We start from the raw sequence: 20342 nt of genomic DNA on the forward strand, positions 1-20342 counted from the left end.
AATAGTAGCTCTCAAAAACCCAGGAAAAGACTGACTCGAAAGAAAAGTGGCATCAAAGGAAAATACCAAAAGAGAAGATTAACAAATAGTTCTTCTCCTTTATTAATAAATCTTCTACCCCAAGGGTATCTTTAATGCAAGAAAAAAAATCCTTTTCTTGTTATCACTTCTGAAGATCAGTGTAAACCAAAACAGGGGCAAATAGGGAATAGGGAAATGGTGTTGGCTGGGTGGCTCAGACCTGCAGTGTGGTCTCCAGCAGTAACCAGTACTACTTTTCTTATGGTTTTACCCTATTCCAGTACTTCCACATTTGGGGCTTTGTCCTGCACCCACCACACACCTTTGTAACCTCATCAGAATCGAAGGAGTGAAGCACGTAAGGACTGGGCCCTAAAGCGCCGCAGGGGCAGCTATTTACAGGAATGCTCTGGAAAAACGGCACGAGCACCGAACCAGTGACAGCTTGGCGAGGAACCCTTCATGCGTAAATACTGCTCGGGATGCAAAATATGCAAATATACCTGTGAATCAACCTACTGGGAAGGAGACCGCAAACCAGGGATGCCAAGGAGGAGGCAAGGCAGCCTCTTCGGATGCTGCAAAACCGGCCGGTGAACTGAAGAAAGCTGCAAATAACCCGATAAAGTACATTTCTGTATTTATTCAGCTGCTACCCGATTGGAAAGTCAGACGTGAACAAAGAGGCCCAAAAGCGGGATGTTTGTCATGGCCCTGTGACAAAGCGCGTACACACACACACACACACACGCACGCAGCCGCATAGCCGTAGGCGCACGCAGTGTCTAGCTCCCGTCTCCCCGCAAAAGTTGCTCTCCCTTGATTCCGCTGGTTTCCAGGCCAGCGGCGCCCGGCGCTGCACAGACAGCGCTCTGCCAGCGGGCGGGCGCGGGGGCGGGGGCCGGCCTCGCCGCTCGCCGCCGGGCGCGGGCGCGAGGCGCGGGGCGCGGGGCGGCCCCGGAGGCCCGGCCGGGGGCGGGGAGCGCCCCGGGCGGCCGCGCCGTGTCAATCAGCCCGCGCCGCGCCGCGCCGCCGCCGCCGCCGCCGCCGCCCGCCTCCCTCCGGTGTGCGCTCGCCGCCCGCCGGCCGCGCGGCTGCACCAGCGGGAGGCAGCGGCGGAGGCGCTGCGGCTGCTCCGCCACATGCCGGCGGGGCGGCTGCGGGCCGGCTGCGGGCAACTTTAGCGGCGGCATGGAGCCGCCGGCGGCCGGCGTCGCCTGCCTGCTGCTGTGCTGGGCGCTCGGCGCCGCCCTGCCCGGCTGCGGGGACGCGGGTCAGGGGGCCCCCCCCCCCCCCCGGCGCCGCAACTCCGCGGCAACTTGGCGGGGGCGCGAAGTTTCCCCGCGGGGGTGCCGCCGGGCCGGGCGAGCGCAGCCTGGTGGTGCCCACCCGCACGGACTGGCGCGGCCGCTTCGTGTCCACGCGGCTGTCGGCGCCCGGCCGCGCCCGCCGCGCCGCGGGGCCGCCGCGCCCGCTCTTCTACAACGTGACGGTGGCCGGGCGGCAGCTGCACCTGCGGCTGCGGCACAACGCGCGCGTCGTGGCGCCCGGGGCCGCGCTGGAGTGGCAGGACGAGGCGGGCGCGGCGCGCCTGGAGCCGCTCTCCGCCGCCTGCCTCTACGTGGGGGACGTCGCGGACCTGCCCAACGCCTCGGTGGCCATCAGCAACTGCGACGGGCTGGTAAGGGCCCCCTCCCCGCCTGCCCTCGCCCCGGCCCCGGCCCCGCGGGGACGCCTCCAGGGAACTTCTCCTCCAGCCCCAGCTGCGCTGGCCGGCCTCGGGGGTGCCGTCCCCTGGGGTCTGGGGCCGCGTTCGGCCGGGGCTCAAACTGCTGTTACGGGTTGCAACTACTTTCTGAGCGCTTAAACCCGCGGCGTACGTGTCACGTCTGTCCCGAGTTAACAGGGCAAACTTTGTTCGGGGGCTGTCGCTTCGGAAGCGAGCTGCAGCGCTGTGTGCTTAACCGCTTCTCGTCCTTTCAGGTTTCACATCGTTGCGCTAATTTAATGCCCACAGATTTCCGTGCTCTGCTTAAACGGCAGCCGAGTTTAAGCAGAGCGCTGGTTTGAGTCCGCTGTGGTCCTTTTTCGTTCAGTCATGGAAAGCTGTTCACTCCAGCACCGGAGAGCTGGTATGCCTGAACCCTGTAAAAGTGGATGAGACGGTTTCTCTCTGTCCTCGTTTTCCTTATTTGCACTCCTGTGGTGTCCTCTCTGCTCACCCTCTGCATGTTCTTACTTCAGCGGTGGGTTTGCATTAGTGTCGATGTGCACAAAAGTTCCTCCAAGAACACTGCTGTCTAGCGTAGTTTCGATTCGGTCACAGCCCACTTCCCAGCCTCTCGCTGAAGGTGGGAGAAATGTTGCCAGTCCTGTACCTAGCACAGATTATTCCCATTAAGGCATAATTGCAGCTGTTTGGGGCAGCGCTTGGGGTAGGGGAAGCAGTGGAGCCAGGACCCAGCTGTGTGGGAGGGGAGGGGGAAATCCTGGATGACTTCTTGCCTCTTGTGCGGATGCGGGCTCGGGATGCCCGGGTGACTTGATTCTCTACCCTTGCCTGCCTGCAAGCGTGCGATCGACCATGATGTGGCTATTACCGTTTTAAAAAGCAAATCCAGTTGGACTGTCAGCATCTGTTTAATGAGAACAAAAGATTAGGGGTCTGAATCTCTGTGGCCTTGTGCTGTCATTTGATGTCTGGGCCAAATGGGTTTAAGAATACCGCTGCTTGTACAGGAGCAAACACCTCCGCACGGTTCAGGAGAGTGGAGCATCAGACCCAGCCTTTTCTGAGGGATCAGCAAAGCTGATCTTCACAAAGTCCTTTATTTGGATAGCTGCGAGATAGACAGAAACCGACAGGAGTTGCTCAAACTCTTCCCGGTTGTGAAGCCCTGTCAGACAGTGAAGATAAGTTTAACAGCACTGCATTAAGGTCTGGGACAGACATTGCATAAACCAGTTTGAGCAAACTCAGTTAAGTCTGATCGACTACATGCAACCAGGTTTATCTCCAACCGGTTTCAGCCATTCTCAAAGTGGTTCATGCGCACTGAGCAGCTATTCTGTCACAGGTTTAAACAAGTTTCTGATCGCTTGAACCGGTTACTGTGTAATGTCTGTCCCTAGCCTAAGTGTGCCCAGCTTCTGTCGAATATGTCAGTTATGTGTATGAGCATCAGCATTAAGGAATTAGCTTAGTTTTATTCTTATTTGAAGTCTTAACGCCGAGAGCCTCTGTATACGTCGATATTCCACGGCATCTACTCTCGGCTGCTTGTTACGCTTATTCATCTGGGCCTGTTCCTGCAAACACACGTGCACTTACTATCGAGCGTGCGAATAGCATGAGGGATTAGCTCGTAGTCAGTACGGGAAAGAATGAATAATAATAACTTAAGCTTTAGCCAGATAAGCTTCAGCCAAGAGCAAGTAGAACGAGGATCCAGGCCCCATTAAAGCCAACGGAAAGACCTGTGTTTACTTCTTGTGGGTCATTAGTTATTCATGAAATAAATTTCTTAATTACTGGAGTAGGATGTTTAGTAAGGTTTTCAGCTGGGCGTTGGCGGCTCTTTTAGTCTTGTCTGGTCTCTTCCTGTGCAGCGCTCTTGCTTTTGAGGACTTGGGATGCGTAGTACTAACTCCCTGGGTTTGCTGCATAGGTGAGTAGTGTGTGTGAGGGGCTGGGGTGGATATGCAGGTGCATCCTTTTGGACCTAACGCTTGGTTTACGGTGGCCTGTCGCCGCGAAGGACTAGGCTGGATGCCCTGTGTTCCTCAGTGAGGCAAACATCACTTGGGAGGTGAACAGGGCTTCTCCCCATCTCTGCGTACTCTGGGCTGTTTCTTCTGCGTCCTCTCCGCTGTTTAGTCTTGTCAGGTTTTCCTCTCGGAGTATGTTGTTTGTTAGGGTGTAGTCCTTCAGTTGGCCCCATCTCACATCCCTCTTGCTGCTCTGTGGCTTATCTGCCATAGCAGATTCTCCAGCTTCATTTTTAATGCATGTCCCAGATCTTTTCACTTTTTCATTTTTATTTTTTTTTAAAGCTGGAGATCAGGAGCTCTTGACTCCTTGGGCAGCTATTCACATTTGTTATACAGGCATACCATCTCCTACCTATCATGTTCTTTCGGCACTTGCTTTTGGAGGCATTTAGACATTTCTGCCTGCCCCGGTGGATTTCTGGTTTTTGTATCCAGATGTTGAGGTGAAGATCGGTAGTCTAGTCTTCAAGCTGTAGATTTGCGTTGGCTGTATCTTGTTCAGCCTGGTGGATGCAGCTCCTGCCTTGCCACTTTTGACATTTCTTTCTTTCTGGATACTCCCTTTGGCACTCAGGTTTCTGCCCAGGGTCTTATTTTCCAGTTATTCTTTTGAGAAGCTTTTCTGGGGCTGTGGGTTTTGCTAGAATGCAGAGTGGTTAGAACTGGTTGCAATGGCATCACTGTTGCATTCTACACCGTGGATGGTTTTGGTTTGCCGTCTTCTTCTTTTCTTTTTCTTTCTTCCTTTTTTTTAAAGAAACCCCTCTCATTCATGGTAACTCTAGGAAAGAGAGTGAAATGAGTATTCAGAAATGCATATCATTTTCATGCAGAACTGAGGATCCTCTCACAGCCTTCTGGAGTAGACACTAACAACAAAACCAGTTTCACTTAGCACTGGCTTAAAAAAAAGCAGAAACAGATGAACTAGGACATCCAAATTATGCAAGTTGGACTTCTTTTTTGTATTGCTGAATTGGGCCCTTAGAGATCACTGGCAAGTTGGAGCTAATTAAGTAGCTTTCCTGATCAGCCTCCTTTAGAGTCCTGAATGTGGTGGTGGTGGTGGTTATTATTTTCATTATCATCATTTTTAACCGTGTAAAGGAAATATTGCAACTCAGTTCATTAAAAAGAAAAGATTGGGTTCTTGGCTAGGGTGTCAAATGTCTTTGTCAGCCAAGTGGCACCCAGCGTGGGCTTTTCCCTGGGTATGCTCTGAATTCGTTTCCGCATCCTGGTTCTTCACTCCGACAGCACAGATGGAAGAGGCAAGGGCAGCCTTCTGTTGTCTTGGTGCTTGCGCCATCCCAAGGCTGTTTGAAGTTCAGCTTCAGTGCAAGAGTAGAAGCAGCTCTAACACACTCAGCAGCCTCAGGCCTCCAGCGATCATTGCAGAAGACGCTGGACGCTGGTGACATCTCTTGTCCGCGGTATGCCCTGTACATTAGGGGCACCAGCAGAGGACATTTTAGGACCATACAGCCCTTGTCCTGTGGATATTCTGTGGTGGGCAAGCCATTGCCTTTATCCAATCCTCCACTGTATGAAGTGGAAAAGGCAATAAAGAATTAGGTCTCACTTGACTCCCCTTGGAAAGGCCAAGTTTGCCTTCCTCTGTGGTGTTTGGGCCCTGACAGACTTTGGGGTATCTCTCTGAAAGGCCAGTGTTTCTGCAGTGCATCACTTCATGGCAGCACAGCTCCCAACCAGGCATAATAACCATCCCAAGCGTCCTTCCTGTCCAGAGGGTTTTCAGTGAATGGTGGGTGAGCAGGGGAAAGTTGGGGTATGTCCACACTGATGTTTATGGTCAGCGCTGCAGGTTGCCCCAATTAATTCAAGGCACAGTAGTTGTCCTGCCCCATCTATATCTTACCTGTCGCCTACACCAGTGTTTCTCAACCAGTGGGACATGTCCCACCGGTGGGACCCGAAGGACATGTAGGTGGGACTTCAGCTCATTGCCTGATTGAAAAAAATCAGTTGTTTGCACTTCAAATAGATGAATCAATAGATATCTTGAACAGTGTAATTTTGTGGGGTTTTGTTTTTATCATGGTGGGGGTTCCAGGGTTTTTTGACAAAATGGTTGGTGGGATGTAAGGTGCAAAAGGTTGACAACCACTGGCCTTACACCAAGGCATTTTCCCTGTTCCCTTCTAGGAATCAATCTGTGAATTACTTGCCTCTTCTTTTGTGCTACCCTAATTACAGGAAATGGGGTGCAGAAGGGCTGGAAGTCTTGCATAGGGAATTACGGGGATAGCACTGACAGACTTCCCATGCTTGCAGCCTGCAGCATCTAGGTAAGTACCAAACATGCTGGAGGGAGAGGTGACTGGGCAGGTAAGGTTTGGCCTCACACCTCTGAAGTTTAGCTGAGACTTTGTGGGAGGGCTTGATAGTTGGTAGGGGCTGAGCTTGCGGGTTTTCACTAAGCTTTGGCCCTTAGGGTGGCCAAAAGGTTATCCCTAACTGTTAATATAGACATAATATTATTGTGGATGGAACAGAATTAACACATGCAGGATGTCCCCGTGTCTGCCCAATGCCCAGTGACTGCCCGTGATAATGAAGAGAGGGGGAGAGCCTGCCATGAAGCTAGAACTTTCCATTTCCGTGGATTCCAGATTTGCTACTTGTGGAAATATAGCGGGGAAAAGTTTCGGCCCATGTCAGTAACAGTGCTGATGGCAGCTGTGAAAGTCTTCTGTACCACTTATATGGTGAAAATATTGTTGGCTGCAGAATTGTCAGTGTTGTTGACTGACTATACCCCACCCTCTATGTAATATATCCCCAAGCCCACAGGCAATTGGCTAGATAGAATATGCACTTAAACATGAACAGATGTGTAGAGATGAACACAGTACGAACACATACGACTCTGATATGGACAATCAAAATGAAAAACATACAAGATTTTGTTGTGCAGATTGCAACTCAGGGTTATGTTTTAGGTGTCAGGCAATTAAGCGGTGCCGTAGCAAGGGTGGGGTTGAGCGGGACGACCGCCCTGGGTGCCGAAGTGAAAGGGTGCCAGCGGGGGTGGGGCGTGGGATGGATCTGTGAGCAGCTTGTTTGGGAGGGTGCGGGGACGGAGGGAGGGCAGCTCCCACTGCTGTGTGCACTCCTGGGCAAGCATGGGGGGGACGTGTGCCTCCTGGATGTGTGTGCGGGGCGAGGGCAGGCTGGTGCTGCGGGCTTTCCCCAGGCACCAAACTTCCTTGCTACAGCACTACAATTAAGACTCTAGTCAGTACCCAAATTTCTTAGGGTAGTTACCATTTATTTTCTCTTAATTTGGAGTTGAGCAAAACCTTAAACATTTTAATTTCTCAGTTGAAGGCTCAATGCCACTGAAAAAGGCCCAGTGGTGAATCCTGAGTGGCAAAATTGAGTGTGTTGATTTGTTCCATATCTCTGACATTAATAAAAGTTTGAAATGCAATTTGGAGGACTGATGTCCTCTTCTTCCCCCCACCTCTTTTTTTGTAGAGTAGTATTTAGATGGGGACAGATATTAACACCTATCTGTACTGTTCACTGATGTGCTGACCTGCAGGAAGGAGGAGGGCATATGGTTTGGAGGGAAGGCTTGAGAGGGATGAATCCCAGCCCAGCGAGGGTTACTTTCTTAGCTGCTGTAAATCCGTATAACTCTATTAAAGATAATAAAGGAATCCCAGTTTGCATAGCAGAGGATATTGCCCCAAACATTTTGCCGCCTCAGTGTAATTCTCTTCCTCTTTGTGTTTTTTTTTTTAAATTAAATTATCAGCTGCCCAGCAAGTCTGTGGTGCTGCCATTGAAATGGAAACTTATTGCAAATGGAGGCATGACAAGTAAGCTTTTGAAAGATTCTGTGATTTCATCCTTTTTCTACATACTTCAAGTCTGTGCATTCTTCATAGAGTGCCCTACTCATGTGAGCACTTGACATTAGCGGTTCTATTTGTGTGAGTAAAATTAGCAGGCTTTGCTCCTTGGTGCTTCAGAGCGTGTTGTATGCTATAATAACTCTCACAACATTTTTGAGAAGAACCTATTGACTGGCTGTTTGCCCAGATGCTAATTCCTCTAAAAATGCCTTGTACAGAACACCGCTATTTAAACTCCTTTCTTCCTTAATAGCAGTAGTGACCACAGCTCAGGGCCCAGCTTCATGAGTTAATGATGATCCACATTTGCCCAGGCAGTCATTAATCTTTAGGAAGTAGCTTGTTCTTTGATTGTTATTCCTTAAGTGCCTGTTTGTCAAATATTCTAACAGGAGAGATTTTTTGTTATACAGCACTTGTGAATATCTTAATGTTGTTTAGAAATAAAGTAATTAAATGTTCATAGTTTTTGCCATCTCTGGTTGAAAGTGTTTAGGTTCATAGGCCTAAATTCAGGAAGGTACCTTTGCACGTGGTGAAATCCATCACTGCGCAGGATGATCCTGTTTAACTTTATGCAGGTAGCTGAGTACCCCTGTATCTATTGCTGCCCTGAATTGGGGCCTCTGGGCACTTGTACATGGTAATGGCATCACGTGAACATGTGACGAAAATGTCACTTTGTGTGGCTTAATGGCATCACATAGTATACGTGCAAAAATGTTGAGGGTTTTAAATGAGTTTGCATCATTGCAAACTAAACTACATCCCAAAGTAGTTTAGTTTGCAATGTTACAAACGCAATGATGCAGCTGTCAGCTTGCCCCCCCGGCTGCGGGAGAGGCGAGCAAGGGCCTCACTGGGGCAGTGCGGAAAGGTGGCAGGAGGGCAGCTGAATTTGCTGGTGGCCATAGGAGGTGACAGGGACAGTGCATGGTGCTCTGGAAGCCCAGGTGGGCGCAGGGAAGCGTTGGATCAGGCGCCTCCAAGCTGGGGCAGCACCCGGCCAGCTACCTGCCCACCCAGGCTTCCAGAGCCCCGTGCGCTGTTTCCACTGCCTTCTTCAGCCGCCAGCAAACCCAGCTGCCCTCCTGCCATCTCTGCACTGCGCAAGGGGCAAGCCAGAGCATTCCCAGGTGCCCTGATGGCTGCAGGAGCCTGCTGAAGGCAGAGGAGGTAAGGGACCCAATCCCTTTTTTTTTTTTTTTTTTTGGCAAAGCCTGCTTGCCAGTCCTTCCCTCCATGGTGGCAGCAATCGAGCCAGGTGTTGTGTCCGAGCTGGGGAGCACCCAGGCTGCTGGCAGCCCCAAGGGCACCACCACTGCAGAGGGAAGGACTGGGGCCGGCTGCAGGCTCAGGGGCTGTTCAGCCTGCTAGCGGCTTGCCTTTTGGCTGTGGGCAGGCTCTGGCCCTGCAAAAAAAAAAAAAAGGGGGGGGGATTGGGCCCCTTGCTGTAACGTGATAGAAAAATTGAAATGGTGGGCTTTACTTAAAAACCCACCGTTTCAATTTAGGGGGCATAAAATAAATCTCTGAGAACTAAGGTCCCAGGGCCTATTGAAGTTGAAAAATCTTGTTTTTCTAGTGAGTTTTCCTCAGGTCCATAATACCTGTGTGGGGTTTTTATGCAGGTTACTGTGTAAACTACTCACCCTTCATTTAAAATGTATTCTGATTTTCTTTGGTTTAGTTTCAGTTCTGGTTTCACTTTTGAGATCTATATTTAAAAAAAACCTGAACATTTCAGACAAGCCCCCCTTTTGTTTCTCAAATAGTTTGATGCATATGTGTTGGCAAAGACTCTTGTAGCTCTAATCAACAATTTTAATCAACATTTGCCTGCATGAGTGGGTTTCAGATTAATTGTTTATTGTGAATGCAACTGTTTTTACTGTTTAAGCGTCTGTCTGGCGCACACATAACTTATCTTAATGAAGTAAAGTTGTTTGTTTGTATAAATGGCCAACAAATCACTCTGCAATGAATATAATATATGAAAGCAAATAAATGTTTATGTAACTTTTATCACTTGCTTCCATATGAATTTCCAGTTTGGTTTTGTTTGTATTTTATTCGTCCTTTGGAATATACTAGTTTGTGAAGTATCAAGCCAAGCCACCACAGTATTGTCGCCATAGCTAGTCCTGCCTTATACATGATAGTTAAAGCAGATATTTACTACTAATAATTCCTATGGTTCTGTTGTTTGCAGTACTAACTTTATAATATTTCTTTATAATTGGGTTGTAAACATTTACAACAGACTGAAATCTGGCATGTAGCATCTTGCATCTTAGGAACATTTTCCCAGCTAAATCAAAAGAAAAAGTGCCTCTCCATGGCATAGAGGGAAATAAAAAAGGAGAGGGGGAGAGAAAATGTGGTCTTTTTGCTTCTCAGTAGATTACAATCCAATCCAATCCAGACTGCAGTTACAATAGGAGGGGGAAAGTAAACACTTGGTAAACAAACCTCCCTGACTGTCTCGTCAGGCCCTGATCCTGCAGACGCTTCAGTATGAACTTAACTTTGTCAAGTTAACTGAGAGGCCAGGCTATTCAGTATGCTTAAAGCTTAAGCATATGTTCAAATGGTTGCAGAATCAGAGGCCCTATTACATTCTGAAACCTCAGTCCTGAAAAACCCATGCATGTGCTTAACTTGAAGCACATAACTGACCATGGTGTACTTGAATGCTTAAAAGTCAAACATATGTACTGTATATATTTTTGTAAGACAAGAGTCCCTTTAGTTTTCTACTGTCTGTGTGTGTGGCCAGCATTAGCCTGGTTAAACAGCCATTCCCTCCATACTGTAAATTGCTGAGGCTTCTCCTTTTAAAAAATATTGCTTGACAGAGAGAGTACCTAATAAGCATGCTTAAATCTCTGACTAGTGTAAATTGTCCTCTGTGTGCTTTCGCTGGAAAGAAAATCTCCCATCGGTGCTGTACTGTATTTTTATTTGTGTATTTTGTACACAAATCTTCTACTTTTCATCTGAAAATGGAATAAGTAATTTCCTACATCAGACAGGTGGATACCATCTGGACAGAATATCCTCAGGCAATCAAAGCTGATATCTTTGTGCTGTGTTGTAAGCCTTTGGATAAAAGATAGGTACTTCCTTATGTTGTATTTGACCTTGTGTTGCACTCTTCTTATTGTTATAGTATCTCAGATGTATTCCTCTTTCTGACCACACAAGAACTAATTTTCCAGCCGGAGCATAAACCTGTGTCCACCCAAGAAAATGTGCCTGGTGGCTCCTACTTCCCACCTTGAAAGATCCAAATATTGTAGTTATGCAATAGTAGTTATACAAGGTCATAATTATCTCCGTGGACAAGTAGAACATCTATTTTAGGAAACCTGTCCCTCTTTAGATCCTAGAGTGCGTCCCTAGTATAATGCTACTAGCTTGCAATAAATGTATTGCATATCTGTAGTGTAGTTTGCAAGATGCTTCATAAAGGTTTTCCAGGATTCTCTGAGGACTAAGCACTACCAACCCCTGCGACCGGGGAGACCTCCTCTCACTTTTCACTGTTCATTTTTTGAGAATTGCTATTGATACAGCAGGTTGAGAGAGATTTACTCATGTCAACAGCCCCAGCCTCTGCAGAGGGGATCATTTTCTCCAGTGATCACACTAGTATTTTATCTGACCTATTTATGAACACTTTTTATTAATAGTGATGGCTATCTCTGTAGGCAAGTAATCTCATTGCCTGATTGCTTATTCAGCTCAGAGACTTCTCGTATCAACCGTGATTAGCTAAAACAAAGACGTGGAAACCGCTCCCACTCATCTTATTAGATTCAGAGACACACAATTCTATACTACTATTACTTCTCCTAACAGCTCTCTAAAATTTGCAGTCTTTTTATTCCACCTTCTCCTTTATTGTCCCTTGCTCCAAGGTCTCAGTAAGCTCCTTCAATGTCTCTCCATGTGTTGTTGCCTCTGATCCAAGTTAGCTAGTAAAATCCTACCTCTGTTTGGAATTCATCTTGGTTTTCAGTGACCTCAGCACAGAGTGTTTTCTCATGTAACTGTCTGTAATGAAAGGCCTAACTTTTGTACAGTATTTTAAGTGTTGGTTCCCTGCACTATAACAACACGTTGCCTTCCAGTGTTTTAAGAACCTGTCTATAGATAAGTGTCTCAAAGGGCAACACCTTTCAGGGGTGATCTGATGGCCACCTATAAGTTTATCAGGGGTGCCCACCAGGACCTGGGGGAACGTCTGTTCACCAGAGCGCCCCAAGGGATGACGAGGTCGAACGGTCACAAACTCCTGCAACACCGTTTCAGGCTGGACATAAGGAAGAATTTCTTTACTGTCCGAGCCCCCAAGGTCTGGAGCAGCCTGCCAGCGGAGGTGGTTCAAGCGCCTACATTGAACACCTTCAAGAGTAAACTGGATGCTTATCTTGCTGGGATCCTATGACCCCAGCTGACTTCCTGCCCTTTGGGCAGGGGGCTGGACTCGATGATCTCCCGAGGTCCCTTCCAGCCCTGATGTCTATGAAATGAAAAAACCTATTCTTTTATTTGCTGATACTGCACTGTTTGGTCACCCCACTTTTTCCATCTACTATTGCCTTTTGTGTACAGGGTTTCTGACTCTTTAAAAGAGTTGGTGGTTTTCTTAAATCCTGAGCTCCTGGAGTCATGGGTGAGAACGTCAGATGCATCGTTTTAATTTTTTTCTGTAAGCCCTCTTCGTTACAGAATACAGGAGCAGAAGCATGTGCCTCCATGATACAGTAACACTTCAAATCCCAGAAAACCAATAGAAATCACCCACAATACGTGTAAAAATGTCTCATGAAACGATATCATGTTCATAATTCCAGCATATCCCAACACTTCTCAACCTCAGGCATGGATCTGAACCCACTAATTCCTTTAGTTTTCCAATGTTTGCTCCCTGAAAACAAAGACCCTTCATTGTACAGGGTACTATTACTCTTCAGCTTTAGAATCATGCACGTTATTTCATGACAATTTACCAAAGCTTTTTACATTCCATCGTTTCCTTTATATTGGTGTATGCCAAATTAATGGTTTCCCCATTTCTTGTTGCACTCTTATCCTTTTTCTTCCTAAAAGGATAAAATCTACTCCTCCATCATATGCATCGCTCCATGGTGAACTTAGGATTTAAAACTGCCCATGAGAAATAGGTCCTGTGTTTCCTGTAGGCTGCATCTTAAGCTCTGAATCTTTGCTTCTGTTTTGACACGGTGATCTCTCTTGACCTAGTGATCTGTACATCAATCCAGTGAATCTTGTTGATGTTGTCTTTCTCATTACTCTCTTGCATGTGTTGTCTTTCCAATCTGCATTTCATTGCGGTGTCATACCACTTTTTCCCAGTTTTTTAACCTGAAACTGGAACACTGTGCATGAAGTGCAGCCCATTTTCCGTCAGAAGAAAAGCATCAACCTGCTAACACTGAGTAGACAGAAATTAACATTATTGGTGCCCTGGTGAACAACAAAGCTCCTCCTTCCTCCATCTAGATAAAGCTAATTTAATGCTTGTTAACTTTTAAATAATAGCTCTTCCCTGGGATAGTAACTCTGGGAGCTGTTGTTGCTACTGTTTAATGAATGTGAATGAAGCTAGCTCTGACATAGCCGTCTTTTTTCTGTTAAAGAGGAAACAGCTAAAATCTGGATCACACTTAATTCTTAGACAGGTCTCTTAAAACCATAGAAACAAATACCTTTCTGAGATTTTTATGGTATCTTTTTACATGTGGCATACAGGTCTGTGTGTGTGTGTGGTCTCGGTCTGTCTTTAAGATGTTTTGCAGTTAACCCTGATCTATAGAAGACTTTAAACATCTTTATTAAATATGCAGTTCAGCAAGGGATTAAAGCCTGTGAGTGACTTTCCTAGCACAAGCAGTCCAGTTGAAGCAGTGGAGATTACTCCCATGTTCAAGTCTCTTGTTAAACTGAGGCCTTAGTGGAAATGTTTTCTTGAGCTGTAAGGTCTGATTTTTTTTCCAAGGTATTTAGGTGCCAAAAGAAGCAGGGCTTTAAAAAGTGTTTGAACACTTGTTCCTATTTATATCAATGGGTGTTAGATGCTGAGGTGCTTTTTAAAAAATCCTAGTAGGCGCCAACCCTCATCTTTAGGCACCTAAATTCCTTTAAAAATTTAGCTCATAGTGGCTGGTGTCTTTGAAGTGTGAGGGGGGAAAAGTAATATTTATGGCCCTGAAATTAATTGCTGGAAGTATTTATGTTTTCCTTCTAAATGGTTATAAATCACAGCTGGGGCGGGTCGGTGGGGAGAGGAGGGTGCGCTGGTGCAGTTGCACTGCACCCCTTTGATTCCTACTCCTCCAAAACTTTAAAACCTACTGCCTGGGAGGGGTGGTGGCATTTCTGTTCGGATAATGCCGACAGAGTCAATTGGCTTCATGACTCATTATCATCTCCCTGATTCCTGTTTAATCTCTCCCCTTTCCACAAGTATTAATGGCCTTCCGCCCTTTTTAATAGTCTCGATGTTTCGCTGTTCAAGCTATCCTTTCTTCTGCAGTTTTGTTGTCTGTTAGCCATGCCCGGGGATGCCTCTCTTCTATTTTATAGCCCTGCAAACTGTTTTTAGCTGTAATTAATAATCTTAACTCAGGCGTGGTCATATTAACTCGGGTGTAGAAATGATTGGCAGTGAAGTATTGGAGGCACTGTCAAAGCACTCAAGAAGGCTAGATTTTTGTTTAATGACTCTGAATAAGAGAGGCATATTTAACTGTAATGCCTACAGGACTAATGATGCAACACCCTTGACTGTTTTTTATCTAGTTTGTTCTGTTTTTTTTTTTTTTTAAACTCTAGCCAATTAGTGCACATGCCATTAATTATATTTATTTTTTGCTTTGTTCTTAAATTCAGTAACATAGTGCTAATCTCTAGCAAAGTTTTCTACTGTCTCTTTAACTGGAGACAAATGTGTGTCGTGTTATTTTATGTGATGAAGTGCCCCACCATCTGTATCCCCCTTTTCAAAATCTTAGATCCACCCACGATCACGGCTACCCAGTGCAGTCTATGAGTAGGTGAGATCTTTTGAACATCTCCCCGTTGATGTGTTGTCACTGCAGAGCCCATCTGGGCTCTCGGGCTGTCCATCCCACCTCTGCAGTGTGGAAGACTGCTGAAAAAACATGCCCTACTCCCTTGCTTTTGCTCAGCATCCACAATGAGACAAAAGAGCTGTCTTTGGGTGTCCACAGGACACTGTTAGGCAGCCCAGGGGCGATTAAGACAATATTGTCTCAGTTACAGGATTTAGTGGGTGGCATTTGCTGCTTGGCATCACTTCTGGGCTTGGCTTGCAGGCGACAGGAGAATAACCTTTGCTCAGGTCTTACTCCTAGCTTAGTTATCATCCCCACACACAGTTACCTGGCCAGAGTTTTAAACCTATTCTTGCTGGCTTGGCTTGCAGCAGAGGCAAGACCAGGCGCACCAGACACATAGTCCATGGGCTGGATACAGCCCATGAAGCCTTGTTGTCCAGACCCCAATGTCCCTGGTCTTGAGTTGATCCATATGTTGGACTGGCCTTGTGTGTGTGGGGCCTGGGATGCTAGCTGCACATGGTGTCTGCCCTGGCTGCTCTGGGACACACACTGCATATCATGCCTGCCCTGGATCAGCTGGGCACGGCGGGCAGTGCATCCAGGGTGCAGCGGGGGACTGCAGGGCTGGCCCTGTGTTCACCTTGCGTGTGAGCTGGTCCTGTGCTACTCATCAGGCCCACTGGACCAGATGAGTTTGAGACCTTTGGGATAGACCCAGGGTGCTGCTTGCACCTGGGCTGGTAGCTTAGCTACTTTGCAGTAGACCTGGGGTTAATAAACTCAGGTGCTGATAGTACTTCATATTTTCTTGCATCCTATCTACTCCTTTCTTCTGGAAGTCATCTCCTAGTTTGAATGTGCTGTGTCGGCACTTAAACCTCACACTGCAAACAGCCTGCTTCATTTCCAGCATGTTCCATGGGACTTGGACAGAAATGGGGTGTGTGTGGACTCGGTACAAAAGTCTTTGTTTGCTTCAGAGATGGAATTTTAGGGCTTTTGAAACTAGATGCTTATTCTCCCCCTTAGAAACACTACTTGGCGTTGTTCAGCATTTTGAGATTCACTCTTGTTCTGCTATTTCTCTTCCTGAAGCAGCAGTGTATTCCTGCTTTGGTTTGATCTCGTCCAGGTAGAGGGTCAGCACCCAGGACTAGGACAGAGGAGCTAACCGTCTTGACTAAAAATGAGCAAACCTTTACCTCAACATGCTCTGAACTTAAAGGGTTTTGGTTTAAAAACAGACGCGCACAGAGCTGTTGTAGAAAATCTGTAGGTTTCCTGCCTCTCCACCCAGCATGTTTACAGGGTATGCTTTTTTCCCCTACAAGGAACAAATGATGTGATTGATATGCAATCCCTAATTGTCTGCCTGTGAATATCTACTCTTCCCTAAGTATGAACTTTCTTTAGGATCTGTGTTTCAGGGAAACATCACTTTTTAATTAACAAAACCCACCTGAAAATGTTGTGAAACCCAAGTCTCTCCCTCTCTCTCAAGCAGTAACGGGTTAAAGGAGTATTTTCAAATGCAGTAGTATGAATTGCAGGGTGTGTGTGTGTGTGCTAGCTCCAAAATGCTATGTATTTTCTTCTAACATTGATTTGAATGAGTAAATTATATTCCTGGCTTTTGTGTGGTGCAGCCCTCTCTGTCTCTCTCTTTCTTCAGAGTGCCCAGGATTTAAACATAACTGGGGAGTGACTTTTCCTGCCGGTCAGCTCCTAAAGTTAGAGACACCCGGCTTGCTTCCCTGTAGCCAGCCAGCTCAGCAGGATGCAGCAGGGCTAAGGCACTTTTTGATCCAACTGGCTCCATGTTATCCGAGCCTCACTCACTTGAAGCATCAGAAACTTAGAGCAGGTCCTGGCCCCGAGATTCGTCGGAGTAACGGGAAGGCCAGGAGAGGTGAGATTCAAACAGTGAAGGCTGCGCTCTGTTGTAAGCACCGTGCTATAGACTTAGATCTTAGGTAATTTTTTTCTAAAGCATCACAGTGATTTTGGAGACACAGTTAGATTTTTCAGCAGCGATTTGGGGCGTGTAAGAGAGTATAGAAAAGAGCATGCACTCCTTAACAGAGACAGAGCAGTCCCTATTGCTTTGTATGGTGCTTGTGCTGTGCCCAGAGGTATCGCCCCACACCCACAGCTTCTATCAGTTCCAGCTGGGACTCAGAAGAGAAGATGCTTTGGAAAGTCAGGCTAAAATAGCTTTTTAAATTGAGTTTCTAGAAATGGAGGCATTCAAAATCAAGGGCCACTTTGTCTGTGGAGCTTGCTGAATTTTGGAAATCTCTCTTGCTCTGACCCCAGTGAATATATACCTCAGGCCAGTACAGGGAGAGCCAAGGAGAGAGCTTACCAAAATAAAGAACCAACTTGGCAGGCCCAGTGGAAAAGAACAAGGCCTATTTTCTTGAGGAAATGAGTCAAAATATCCTGAGCAAAATTTAATATAAAACCTGTAAAAATGATAAAGGGAAGGGAATGAAGAAGGGAAAACTGCACCTAAAAGCCCTTCTTACAAATGTATTTCCCACGCATGCAAAAGATGGTCTTTGAGTGATGTGCAATACATGACCCAAGTGGCATGTGTCCTGTACCCTGTGACGGTGGCTTAGTAGCAGGTTACTGCTCTTGCTGTTTGTGGCAGTCACTCATTGAAAGCGAGTGTTTGCAGGACTGAGACCTCTGTTGGGAAATAAGAATAGCCTCCTTCAAACCAAAGTGTAGAAACCAGTCAAGCAAAGGCTGGGGCTGTTGTTTTATTGGTAGTTTTATTTATTTGTAAAGTATGGCTTGCAACTCAATTCTATTCATTCAACTCATGTCTCAACGATACTACTTCAAACTGTTTAATCTCTCTCTCTTTTTTTTAAGTAAAGGAGCTGGTAGAGAAACATGAAAGATGATGTTTGGAAAAGGTACTATGCACTAGGATGCATTTAAAAACCATACTTACAGAAATAAAATGGCTACCTGGTGATGAAGACAGCTAATCTGGGCCAGGAATTTTTCCCAGTCCAACTCTCTCTCCTGTGATGCAAATTGGCAGCCCTCATAGTCTGCAAGGCTCAAAGTGTCTTTCAAAAATGTATGTAGCGAAGCAAAATATTTAAGTAACAGCTGGGCAAAAAAGGGGCTTTAGAGCCTTTGAAATATTACTTCAGAGAATAATGTGAATCCAGCTAGAAGCACGTCTAGCGAGACGCATGCTCTTTTACTTCATCCCCAAGCATCTGGAACCACAAGTTTTGTATCCTTTCAGTTCAAAACTATAAAATGCTTGAAAGGTTTGTGAACTTCAAGTATGAATCTGAGCTGATTCCAGATTTCTAATATATCTTGTAACAAGAAGTTTCATATGGTTGTGAGTTTTACTGTGAACAGGGCAGGTCTAGCCAATGCTCATAAAACAGTTGTGTTTCAGAAGAAATGCTTGAGACGTCTACTGCTTTTTTTAAAAATGTTTTCTAACAAGGCTATGATGCATTAAATATGGGGTAATCAGTGTATACAGAAAAGCCAGGGGCCCACGTAGCGTTCAGAGAACGGCACAGTCGTACGACGTTCGTTTTGAAATGACGCCCACTAAAGAAAGACTAGAGATTTCTGAGGTGTTCTGTGTTCCTTGAGATTTCTCACTAATAAAATGTGGATTTACTGTGGCAATGCAATTGTTGCAAAATTCACTGCAGTCACTTAAATTTAACAGTAATCCCAGCATCTTGATTTCCAAGAACACCGACTATGTGCAATAAGTACTGTACTGATTCAAAAAACGAAATTTAAAATTCAGCTTAATTTTGGCATTTTCAGAACTGAGAAGGTATGGCCTAGTGGATTTTTAAATGGTAACCTAACAGTGCTTTGTGATAGCACCTGGGAGCCCCAGTGCAAGTATCTGAACTGTGGCCTTGACCCAAAGCCGATTTGAGCTTGTTTCATGGTTTCATAGTTTCATAGTTTCTAGGGTCGGAAGGGACCTGAACAGATCATCAAGCCCGACCCCCTGCACTGGGCAGGAACGAGTGCTGGGATCATAATACCCCAGCCAGATATCTATCTAACCTCCTCTTGAAGACCCTCAAGGTAGGGGAGAGCCCCACCTCCCTTGGGAGCCCATTCCAGAGCCTGGCAGTCCTAACAGTAAAGTAATGCCTCCTGATATCAAGCCTGTACCTGCTCTCAATTGATTTGTGGCAGATATTCCTTGCTATCCCGGGTGGTGCCTTGGGGAACAGAGTCTCACTTGTTTTCTGCTGGTCCCCCCTGGTGAGTTTATAGAGGTCCCCCCTCAGCCTTCTCTTGTGGAGGCTGAACAGGTTCAGGTCCTGTAGCCTCTCCTTGTAGGGTTTGCCTTGCTGCCCCCTGATCATGCGGGTGTCCCTTCTCTGGACCATCTCAATGCTGTCCACATCCCTCCTGAAGTGCGGCGCCCAGAGCTGGATGTAGTACTCCAGCTGCGGCCTGACCAGTGTGCTTCTGTTGACTTCATTGGGCTCTGGACCAGCTGCTACGTGAATTTGGAAGTGAAAAAATATGGAAGCACAGATGTGTCCTGGACCACATCCATTGCCACTGGCCATCTTTCATTTCTGATGCTCCAGTAGCGGGAAGGGAAAATGACAGAAAAGGATGGACTCGAGCTCCTTGCACCAGCATGTTGTATGCACTGCATCCTGTGCAAGATCATGGCGGGATTCTGTTTCTCAAACTAAAGCAGCGCTTCACCTGCACACCTTGCCTAGGCCAGGTCCTGAAGGAAAAGAAGGGGGAGGACAGGGCAGAAATTAGGCCACAGCTCACTGGAGGGGAGCGAGGAAGATGGAGTGGACATACAGTTACTAGGTTTTCTGCTTCTTCCTTCAACGCCATTCTCACGGGCAGGGGGATCTCTCCCTCCTTTGTGCAGAGGGCCTGATTAGGTGGTCTACACCAGGAGGTGGGCAAATACAGCCAGTCGGCAAAGGTTTTTCCCAAGCAGGCCTGAAAGCTGGAGCTTCTCTTGCCAACCTGAGACTGGCTCGAACCTCAGCCAAAGCCACATCCCTCTCAGAGCGATTACAAGAGCTGGCAACATTGAGAGAAATTTCAGCTGCGCAACTGCTCAGGAGTCCCATCTGATAGTGCAGCAATACGCGATTGAAAGCTCTGGTTCCAAAAGACATGTCCAGCCAAGTGGGACTTGGCTTTTCTCAGCTCCTGGCTCTTTGCAGCCCTAAGCTACCTCTCTGCGGAAATGCTGATTGTCCGAGTTCCAGCAATCTGCCATTAGATGGGCTAATTAGAAGCAGGGTCTGTTCAACTGTTGCCGGCTACAGCTTCAGCTAATACACTTCATCATAGTTCCCTGGACTTCAGTGGAGCTCTGCCAGCTGACGCTACCTGAAGAACTGGCCCTAGGTAGCTAGTTGCTCTCTTTTGGACTGCGAACTAAACTTCCATCATACGTTAGGAGCTATAGTCCCTGAGAGGAAGCAGGTGACAGAAGAGATGTGAATGCAGACAAGCTGCTGACCTCAGTGGGAAGATTTGCCAGAGGTAGGGA

At 46.8% G+C, this 20342-nt stretch overlaps 1 protein-coding gene across 2 annotated transcripts in view; it reads left to right on the plus strand.

Moving 5' to 3' along the window:
- Positions 1 to 1076: 1076 nt before the first annotated feature.
- Positions 1077 to 20342, plus strand: part of ADAMTS2 (ADAM metallopeptidase with thrombospondin type 1 motif 2) — a 246603-nt gene continuing 227337 nt past the window's right edge. Inside the window, exons 1-2 of one of the 2 annotated variants that reach the window (XM_090064427.1) lie at positions 1077 to 1302; positions 1391 to 1702. In XM_090064427.1, the coding sequence (XP_089920553.1) occupies positions 1213 to 1302; positions 1391 to 1702 (402 nt within the window). In that variant the 5' untranslated portion in view covers positions 1077 to 1212. Of the gene's footprint in view, positions 1303 to 1357; positions 1703 to 20342 lie in introns of both variants that reach the window. The other variant, XM_090064428.1, reaches the window with a different exon arrangement.

Source organism: Crocodylus siamensis, chromosome 10, assembly GCF_052110815.1.
Source record: "Crocodylus siamensis isolate JL-2025a chromosome 10, ASM5211081v1, whole genome shotgun sequence".
In the NCBI taxonomy this organism is placed as follows: domain Eukaryota; kingdom Metazoa; phylum Chordata; order Crocodylia; family Crocodylidae; genus Crocodylus; species Crocodylus siamensis.